The sequence below is a fragment of the Austrofundulus limnaeus genome, unplaced genomic scaffold (assembly GCF_001266775.1).
Source record: "Austrofundulus limnaeus strain Quisiro unplaced genomic scaffold, Austrofundulus_limnaeus-1.0 Scaffold42, whole genome shotgun sequence".
In the NCBI taxonomy this organism is placed as follows: Eukaryota; Metazoa; Chordata; class Actinopteri; order Cyprinodontiformes; family Rivulidae; genus Austrofundulus; species Austrofundulus limnaeus.
The window spans coordinates 2281799-2292772 of record NW_013952444.1 but is presented as its reverse complement, the minus strand read 5'-3'; the positions used below and the strand labels follow the sequence as shown (position 1 = coordinate 2292772).

The 10974-nt window shown below is 39.7% G+C and overlaps 1 protein-coding gene across 1 annotated transcript; it reads right to left on the bottom strand.

Annotated features, from left to right (window-relative positions):
• Positions 1-1042: 1042 nt before the first annotated feature.
• On the bottom strand, positions 1043-7759 carry LOC106516932 (uncharacterized). The gene is made up of 3 exons (XM_014007549.1): positions 7488-7759; positions 7180-7287; positions 1043-2376 (listed from the first exon to the last, which is right to left on the bottom strand). The coding sequence occupies exons 1-3, from the start codon at positions 7499-7501 to the stop codon at positions 1242-1244; spliced, it is 1257 nt and encodes a 418-aa protein (XP_013863003.1). The 5' UTR covers positions 7502-7759; the 3' UTR covers positions 1043-1241.
• Between the last annotated feature and the right edge of the window lie 3215 nt (positions 7760-10974).

The window sequence follows — 10974 nt, the reverse complement described above, 5'->3', positions numbered from 1 at the left end:
GAATTACATTCCTCAAAACATAAAGTCTTTTCAAAACCACAGCCCTTTAAGAAGAATCTTGCCTGCCATCTGCTGGACACTTTTTGTTGAGCTCATTTTTAGACGTCCTGTTTTGCAAATGCTGCCTTTTTGAAATTTGGTATGCTTGTTTGTCTTTGTGTCTATGGTGTATAATGTGATTGTGATGCTGTAATTCTGAGTGTTTTATGCGCTGCAGAACTGGAACCTGCTGTAAAACAGCAATTATGCTGAGTCAGGCTTGATTTTTTAATAACCTTTTCCTGTTAAATAAATCAAATCAAATCAGTTCACTTCCTCAACTGCCATTTGCTAAAATAACTAGCAGACACTGCGCAGAACGTTGTTCAAAACTCCGCCTTCTGTTCTCTGATTGGCCCAGGTGAAATAAACTACAAGCAGACACTGCGCAGAAAATCGACGTTCTGTTCCCTGATTGGCCCGACTAAAAATCTGTCAGCGAAATCCTTGTCTATGGGAGAAGTCCCAGACGGAGCAGCGAAGGGAAACTAGAATTGAGCGGAGCTGCGTAGGAAGGAAAGGGCCAGGCTAGGGATTKGTAGGACCTAATAAGTATAACTAAACCCTGTCATGGTACAGGAAGTGGATTATGCAAAAAAAGTCCTCATATGAGGACACAAGGTCTCAAAATGTCATGCTTGTTGACGAATACCTACGACACAAATTCAGTGACTTTACGTCATTATAAAGACTCAATATATTTGCTTTAAACCGATATGTGTTGAACTTTCTTTCAGGATCATAGATGAGATATTTTGTAAATATCTTTAAGGTATAAGTCTGTTTTTTGAAATTAATCAATTTTCACATCTCCAATGGTGATTTCACAGCAACCCCAATAAAGCAAAACAGCATATTTCAGAGTGGCCTATTGTGGCCAGCCTAAGGCACACCTGTGCAATATTGTCTAATCAGAATCTTGATATGCCACACTGGCAAGATGAGATGGGTTATCTCTGCAAAGGAGAAGTGCCCCCAACACAGATTTACGCAAATTTTTGAACAATTTTTGAAGGAAGGTTTATTGTTGTGTACATAAAAAACTTACATCTTGAAGTTCAGCTCATGAAAAATGGTACCAAACACAAAAGTGTTTAAAATTTTGTTCAGCGTAGGTTGTAAAAACAGAAAAAATTGTTTTCTTTTAGCCATTTTGTTTCGAAACGGAAAACCCAAAGTATACGGATTCTTAAGTTTTCATCTTAAAGCTGTAATTTTCCAATTTGCAAATACTGTCCTGTGAATTTCTGAAAATCTTTGACGAAGAGCTGGGTTGTGCATTGATTAAACAGATCTGTCAGTTTCTCCCTGACAGATTCCGCATACCTATCCTGTACAATCTCCCTCCAGCACTGTTGAAATCTGACTCTCAGTTCATCCCGGTGGGCTTCACATACTTCTGAGCTAAAAGCGTGGCCGAGCAAAAACCTCTCTCCTTTCTCCGCATGCGCCTCGAAGCTGTCCTGTTTCTCTGAGAGCAGGCCTTCCGCAGCTTTGAGCATCGAGTTCAACTCCTTCGTCAGGAGTTTCTTCTCCTCTTCCTGTTTGCATTCAAGCACGGCGTACAGGCTTTTGAAAAAAGTCCTGCGGTCCTGCTTCTGCWCAGCTGTTATCATAGGAAAGTTTTCCTTTTCAGATCTCAGCATGCCCTTAGCAACCCAAAACAGAGTTTCGCATAAAAGATTAAGATCAGGGATCTTATCGGCTCTTTTAATATAATTCTCATAATCTGAACTCTGAGTGATACATTCCGTTTGCCTGTAGCTGAGTTCCTTGAACAGGTTTTCTTTGTTTCCCTTGAAGCCCCAACTTCTCACGTAGCCGATATGAGTTTTCACTCCAAACACGCTCCACCACTCCCAGGCCTTATGGATCAGCTTCAGCATGCACGGCTCGGTGTTTCTCGCCAAACATGGGCTGTTCACGGTGAAAATGTACACCTTCCAGTCCTTGGGAAAGTCTGAGCTCAGAAGCTCCTGGGTTTGTCTGATGACGATGTCCTCACTGTGCTCTCCGATGCTGTAGTTGGGGTAGTAAGGCCCGTACATGATGAGCTCCTCTCGTTTCTCGATCACCGCCCACGAGTGCTGTTTGTCTTCTGCGCCACATTCCTCGGTGATGTCTCTGCGAAAGGCTGAGAATTTACTGCTCACCGAGTCGCTGAACAAGACGTCGCCGATGGCTCTTCTGGACCGGAGATGCTCYAAGACTCTCTTTGAGGAGTTTTGTGTGTCAGACCAGAGCAAGGTTTGCTCAAAGAGCCTCGTGGTTTCAGTCAGGTATGTGGTCCTCCTGTTCACACAGGTATGAGGTATACAGCTGGAATCATAGCTTGTCCTGAAACAAAAAAAAAGGCGAAACAAAAAATGTTTTCACAAACTGTATAAGATGTGATTAACCGTCTGTGTTTTCTTTGTATGAGCCGTGCAGAAACTGATGAGTTTAAAGGGATCCATGATTAGTTGTAACATTAGACTTAATTTAATAAACATTTATTTTAACTGTAAAATAAAGACTGTAAAATACTGTAGGCTGTTCAGTTTTTATCATTTTTAACCTAAAAGTTTTAAAATATATTACACGGATGGGGCCATTTTATTTACACACAAAGCATTCTGGGTAAATGATGACGTGAATAGGTCCTCAGTGAGAGTGAGCTATATCCACCCTGAAGATTAATCTTGGACAACATCTGACGATTGGCTCTTTTAAATGAAACCAGAGAGCGTTGACAGAGAGGAGAAGGTAGAAATGACTCAGTCTGTAATTGAAAATATAGATGGAGGACAACAGAGCTGCTTCATGGAAGAAGAACCTCAGCTTAGCTTGTTTTCTTTAGCATTAGCCCTGACGCTATCACCATATATGGATTAGCTCAGCGCTACACAATCTCCTCTCGTCACTGAGGTCATCCATCCACATGACAGAGAGGGGAACGCAAAAATGACTCAGCTGCAACTGAAAATATGGATGGAGGACCTCAGTTTAGCTTGTTTGTCATGCTAGMACTGAGCTAATGCATATATGGCATTATGCCCCTGCGGATTTGAACGCACCACAAATAGGGCCCTGAAAGCCATCTACTGCCAAACGCCTCTTCCAGCCATTTTGAAAAAGCTGAAAGGAACCACTCATGATCAGCCTTTAATTGAGCAACTGAGGTCCTCCCTTCTGGTAGCTCGTCCTCTACCACTACACCTGACCAACTCAAGGGTGAATCGCTGCTGTTTGTCCTTTAACCGCACTGAGGAGAAGAAAAATAAATAAATTACTTGGCTAACATGCAATACACCAGAACAACAAATCACAGTACAACCTATAAAAGGATAAAAAGGTTTCAGCCTCAAAACTGCAGTAATCCTACCCACAACGCCAAAATGTGGCAACACAGATGTTAGGGGAAAGATACAGTTAGGGTTTTGACAACTACTATTTTAATACGTAGGTTCGGATCCTACCAACAACGCCAAAATGTGGCAACACAGATGTTGGGGAAAGATACAGTTAGGGTTTTTACAACTACTATTTTAATAGAGAAATAATTTATTTCAAGAACCCTACTTTCAAATTTCCCTTAAAGGCCCATGGACCTACCACAGATGAGGCAAGAGACAAATCAATACAAAGTACAAATGGTTTTTACTTCCTAATCTAATTGCTAAAAACACACACAACACAGGGCCCACTCTGGCACGACAGTGCTAGACAGAGCAGTGGTCCAAGCAAATTAAAACACAACATGGTTGACCTGTTTGATAACCTAGAGGGCAAGGCTGGAGATTAATTTAAGTATTGTTCCAGCATGAAAAAGACCCTGCTGAGATATTTGTTGTTGTACAGACATTTTCTGGTTTCTCAGTCAGATGTTGTTCTTAAGGAGGCCTTCCCTCATGGGACCAGAGGGAGAGGGACTCTTCAGGAGTTCTCCCTCATGTTAAGGGGCTTTAATTGGCCCCTGGGTGATGAAGCCATGGGTGGAGTTAAAGTCATTGAGGGATTGGATACTGGTTTTAACGCTTTAGCAAGCATTTAGTCTTGTGGTGTGGAGTGCCTCGTCATTGGGTGAGCTTAACGCTTCCAATGGCCGTAGAGGAAGAAAAAAAAGAAAAGGGGGGTTGGCTATTGGTACTGGCTTTGATTTATCCATCGTCTGGTCGACAATGCAAGAAGGTGGGGTGGAATGTGGCAGTATGCCCGTGCGGCTTTGAACGCACCACACAAATGCCTGTTTCTGATTGGCTGGTGAGCTCGCTGTTGATGTATAAATGTTTGTCTTATCAGTCTCTAAATTACACAAATTTGTGTAATTGAGAGACTGATAAGACAAACAATACACTCACCACTGAGCCTAAAGTGTAGCTCCTATAAAGGAGGAGGAATCAGGTRGACTCATTCTGGCAGCCTATTGAAACAGAAGCTAAGTTAAAGCTAGGCTACAAACAAAAACACCCAGGAAGTAGAAGCACTCCTTACCATGATAAAAGGATCAAGGGTCGTTTAACGCACGCTTCATGCACCCACAACCACGGTAGTCTGAACCGAGAGGCAAACATGCCACAGAGGTAGAGGGAGAAAGCCCCCACCTTTATACATCAACAGCGAGCTCACCAGCCAATCAGAAACAGGCACTTGTGTGGTGCGTTCAAAGCCGCACGGGCGTACTGCCACACATAAGGCAATATAGCGTCGACGCTAGTGCAAAGGCTAACAGGCTACGCTAAGGTTCTTCTTCCATGAAGCAGCTCTGTTGTTCTCCATCCACATTTTCAGTTGTAGACTGGATCGTTTCTGCCTTCTCTCTGTCAACGCTCTCTGGTTTCATTCAAAAGAGTCGATCGTCAGATATTGTCCAAGATTAACCTTCAGGGTGGATATAGCTCGCTCACAGCGAGGACCTATCCACGTCATCATTTACCCAGAATGCTTTGCGTGTAAATAAAATGGCTCTGTCCATGTTGAAATATATTTTTAAAAATTTACAAAACTAAACAACCTACAGTATTTTTACAGTCTTTATTTTACAGTTAAAATATATGTTTATCAAATAAAGTCTAATGTTACAACTAATCAGGGATCCCTTAAGAAAAAACAATTATAAGTTTTAGTTTGTTGTTTTTCTGTGACAGGTTTGTCCAAAAGTAGAAGAATTTAGAACTTTTGAAGTGGGGCTCTGTGGACATGGTTACAAGCAATAAATGTCTTACCTGTTGCAGATAGCTCCTTGAACATCCTCAGTTTGGAGAAATAGTTTTGACCTCATTTATGAGCTATTAGCTAATCAGGGTGCAGCCACAACTAAAACAGATTCACAGCATGTAAAATGAGTTCAGCCTCAAGAGTCGGATGTGAACGTTATTTTTTTTTTTTACTTTACCATGCAAACCGCTCTGAATTACATGACTGTTCCTACAGAAATGTTATAAAATTCTTGCTAGAATTGTTTCAGTCTGTATTTTAAATGCTACAACTAGCTGCTGCAGCTGTTTGTGCAAACAACTGTGGAATTTTATATAAATAATTATATAATGTAAAATCGACAGAAGTGTAAAAGTTTGTAAAACAATGTTTGCTGTGAAATTATTTTAAGAATAGAGTGATTTTCTGACAGCTGTAATCCACAATGGTCTTGGCAGCGCTCAGGCTAACTGTTAGCTTGTCTCTCTGATCAGAATTAAACGATTTCTCCAAACTAGAGTTGTTCAAAAAGCTATCTGCAACAGGTAAGATTATAACTGCTCCTGATCTTTTCACAAAACCTGACTTAGAATGGTTTGAAATAACCTTTTAACAGACAGATTTCTCAATTCTTATTATTATCTTACTCATCAGACCCTCCGGTGACCCATTTTGGACTCTGCACAGGTACATTCCAGACAAAACCACTCCTATTACAAAAAAAAAAGGTTTGTTAACGTTAGATTGTCACTCAGAACAGTTAGTAATAATAATTCTCAGGTGCTCCAAAGATGAAAGATATTTCTGAACCACGTCAGCGAACGTGCCTCAGGGTTGTTTTTGAAGGGATAGCTATAATGACTGAGCCAGTCACCTGAACGCTGGTTCCTTTTCACTCGCACAATGACTCACAAACTAACGAAGCTAAAAAAAAATAAACCTGGCAAATTCTCACAAAAGAATAAACCATATCTTTGACCATGTCCACCTGTTTTATATAGTAAGCATTTGTTGCCTGTAAAGAATCCTCAAACAAACCACACATTATATTTTTATTTACTACGTTTTGTTTTCCTAATTTGTCTGCAATTACACACGAGCCTCTGCTAATTGAGGGATTTAACCAATAGGCTTGAATGACTTATTCATCTCTGTGCGCCCAATGATGGAAGCTAAAACCCTCAACACTCAATGTGTATTACAGTAACACAGTTTTATTAATACAGCAACAATTAATGTGGTCTGCAAAACAGTTTCTGTGAAAGTTTGGAAACAAAAGTAAAAACATCGATCAAAAAAACAAAGCCAGTTTAAATTAGTTTTTATTACTGCAGCACACTGCTGAGAGGCAGGCAATAAAAATAAAAGTTTTATTAGGTTTCAATCTTTGCCTAAAACTCTACCATTAACTGCTTTAAACCTGTTTGCCTGTTAGCAAAATATCTCATAAACCAGTGATGGATTTTGATGAAATGCTCAGAAGTGATTATTAGTTGTTCRGATTACCTTTTGAAGTGGAACAATTTGAAGATGGCAGTCACAGCTAATAATGTGTGAAAACTAAAGCGTTTATGATTTTATGTGGACGTCGCTGAAAATGACTCCGGATCAGTCCGTTTGCAACAGAGCAGACAAACCATTCAATTGGCAATGTATAAAACTCTTATTTATGATGTTTAAAGGATAGTTAAAGGGCACTTGGACACCCACTACTATAGATATAAATCTGCAGCATGCGAGCACGTTGTTGTCCTACGTGTTTCAAAAATGTCCTTTTGGAGAGAGCATGGGGTGCTGGTCTTTGTCTTGACTTGGTCTCGAGTTAGCTGGTCTTGACTACAACACTAGTGTTAGCTGTTAAAAGTTGACATTGTGACTTTTATGCCAAAAGAAGAGTGAAAAATGAACAAAAAATCATCTTCCTGCACTATGTGCTTTAAGTGTAAACTGTAAAGATTGACTTACGTCAGCCCGGCAGGCTGTATAGTTCTGTCCGACCAGTATGTTAAACATGTCTTCTTACAGAGATGCTGCTCTTTACATACACTAAACAGAGGACGCTTTCGACCCAACCTGGAATAAAACAGTAAATCAGGGATTAGATTATCAGACATTTAGAAGCTTTACTTTCAAAGCAGGTTTTTATCCAAGCAACAAAGCCCTTCAGGCTATGACATCACTGTATTATACAATGAAAGTGAAGTAGTGGGCTAAAATACACAAATACAAAGCTGATCACTTATTATTTTAAAGTAAAAACCACATTCACTCACATAGAAAAAGCCATCCAGTCTTGTCAGCACAGGTGTCTGAGGAGCTGCTGAAAGCCTTCGTCTTGTTTCTTTCTGGCTGAACACTGTCATATCTGACCGACTTCGCTTCACGTCTGACAACCTAAACAGCGGTTAAGCTTGTACTGTAACTAACAACCACCTGGAGGTTTGCTGCCTGCCAGCTCTAGGCTCCACCTACACAAAAAAATAAAAAATTCAAAGCGCTATAGATACCAAACCGGAACACTGTTGATGTATTCCTGCTTTGAGCCAAGTTTYACTGTTTGTTGTCATTAACGTTCACATCAACAGCACCACCTTTTTTCTGTCTGATAGGTTTCCAAAAGCAYGCAGCCTTTTCCCCMAAAAAGGCAACMGTTCAGCTCCGTAAAGGATAGATTTGAAATGACGGTTTTAAGGTCAAACAAATGTAAAGCTTCAGTTTAGATTAGTGTCAGGATGAGTCATGGAGGTTCATAATGAAAGCGCAGTTCACATGTAAGCCCTCAAGGAAAACACCATCACATCAGGACTGTGCATGTTGATCTGCTTTCTCATTAAGAATCATGCGATTAAAAACAAAATGCCTGAATGGTCCCCGGTGGCAGTTTTACACAGGGGTCATATAGAGATCTTAAAGCTTCAGATAGATGCAGTGCTAAAACCAAAAACAGTTTCCATCATATCTGTCAGACTGAATGTGAAAACTTAAAGATTACTGACGTGTGTCTAAAACTGCCGTCAGGAGGAAAGGAAACGGAAAGCTTCCAGGCACCACAGGTCCCCGTAAAACAGTTTAACCTCCATTAGCGTTAAATAATTGGTCTCCTTAGAGATTTTTATGTGGTCTGCATGAAATGAGCGAAACAAGAACAGACACAGTCGGACAGAGACGGCGGACTTCTTCTGTGTAAACAGAGATATGCTGAGGAACACGTTAGACAAGATCTGGGCGGTGATTGTGTCAGTCTTCGTAAAATGTTAATTTTGCTCGTTAAAGTTGTGACAAAATGTACAGAGGGTTCTTATTCTTTTGACTTTGCTACAATATAAAAAAAGACAGCAGTTAGCGGCTAACATCCAACTGGCATTTGAATTAGCTCGGCAGATGTCAAAAGGTTCCTTTCTGCTGGGTGAGTTACAGCTGGAGGCAGAAACTTGATCATCACATCCATGAATTTTCACTGTCGGGAGGCCATGTGAGAACCATAAGTCAAGCTAGCTGTGTAGTAAACTTCAGTGAACAGTGAGGGTGTTCATCCAGTATGGCAGGACATTTTAACATAAAATCATCTGTGTCTGACTATCTTTAATTACATTCTAGATATACAGTATATCTAGAATGTAATAACTATATAGTCAAAATTACGGTTTTAGACAGATGAATTTAAAAATTGCGCATAAGCCCCTCTGCTTAGCTGTCCTGCAATTTTTCTGCTGCAATGACGGGCAATAAATGATCCATGCTTCTCAATTCATGTTGAGCTGCAGCCCTAAATTTGTGTTAAAAACACCAGAATTTGAGTTGGATTGACCTGACATTACAACCACTGAATGGCAAATTAAGGTAAGACTGGTGGCTTAGTTAGGCTAACATGACTTAGAAACTTTCTGCCAAAATGCAACTTAATCTTTAATGTTTTGACTGGATAGAATAATTATTCAAGATATCCTGAATATCGTTCTGACTAGTTAGTTTTGCCTATAGTCATTATTTGCTTTCAAGATACATGAAATTTAATTAGCATTACTTGAATCTTAAATATCTGAAATCTCCTAATAGCTACATTAGAACTGGAGTAGTCAGAACAAAAAGTGAGATATCTTGGAAATAAATAATGACTAGTCAAAATTCATTTTAAGATATCTTGAATTGGAGCCTCTGTACAACTTATTAGTCAGAATGTAATAAGAGATATCTCAAATGGTATTTTGATTTGTCAAAATGAGATATTTAATCAACCAATACTGTAATTTGTAAATCAATTTCAGACAATTGAAATGTAAGTGTGGTGAAGCCAATTTATGCTAAAATGGTCTGCCATACTCCTTGTGGTCTCATGATGTAGTTTAGTTCTTTTTGAGTTGCTAAATTTATACTTTATTGAAACAATTTATTCATTCTGACCAGATTTATGAGCTAATGGTTAGCTCAAGTGGGGCCAAGGTCAAAGTGAATTGCCTTACGTTATAAACCTTTACATTACTGTCAGTTTTTCAATTTGTAGTTTTTTACATTTACGATTGTGTGTGAGCTCAAAAAGCATCATCAGCAGTTAGCTATAGCACTTCAACTGCAGCACTGGGTGCTTCTTCCTGGAAAAAGGCTAAATTAAACTCTCTTTCTCCAAAACGAGGTTGTTTAAAGATCTATCTACAACAGGTAAGATAATTATTGTTCACAACCTTTCTGCGAAACACCACTTTCTAAAATCCAAACTACTCCTTTAATTCCTGTTTACGAATGTTCATGTATCAAAACAGGACATCTTTAAAAATGTTTAAAGTGCCATAATTGTACATTTTTATGTTTATGTAAAAAGTCAAGCAGTGCAGAGGATGAAGGCTCATCCCTGGAGCCACTCACTGATCTGGAACTACTGCAAAAACCTGCTTTTTTTCTTGATTAATATACATGAAGCATCTCTGTCTTCACTTGCTTTTCAAAATTGAAGTCAAATGTGTCCTTTAAAAAAAATTCAGCTGCTGACGAATTTTTGGAGCCAGCATCTGCGGAACAAGGAGCTTTGGCTTTAATAATAGTAAAACCTGAATTCCCACCCACCTCGCTGACACGACGTGAAGCTGTCAATCACAATGTGACATGACAAACTGAAGTTGCTAAAAAAAAAACTGCTGAGAGAAAGAAAACCTACAAGGTCAGTGACGACGTGTGCGTTTTATCAAAAGGCTCATAATCCTTTAATGGTTTCAGGTGTGATTTAGGGTTTTGCCACATGCTGAGCAGCAGAAAAAAACACCTGTAAAGACTCATGTTATCGTTTACGCTGCCTGATTGAAGCACCCATCAGGACTACGTCTGGACTTGCCTTGACTGACATTAAGCACCTTGGCAGATTTCACTTGGAATCGTGGAGGAAGGATTGTGGAGGTGTGGTAGTGGTTCGTTAATAACCCTGTTGATGATAAAGACATTTATGACCTAAGAAATGAACATTTTAGCATCAGCTTGAGCAGAATCACGTCGTAAAAACACCTGTGTGAAGTGTGGGGGGTTTAAGTGCTTAGTAAAACATGCAGGCCACCAGAGTTGCAGCGTTTTGTTGGAAAGCATCCATCTGCAATTATTATTATTTKTTCCATATTATGTAAGATCTGCAGAGACAGCTTTTCTTCCTCAGGGGGAGTTTTAATGTGGGACTACATCATTTTAAAGGCTGCTTTCAACTGGAACATACAGCGGGTAAAATAAGGATTGAACACGTCACCATTTTTCTCAGTAAATATATTACTAGAGGTGCTAATG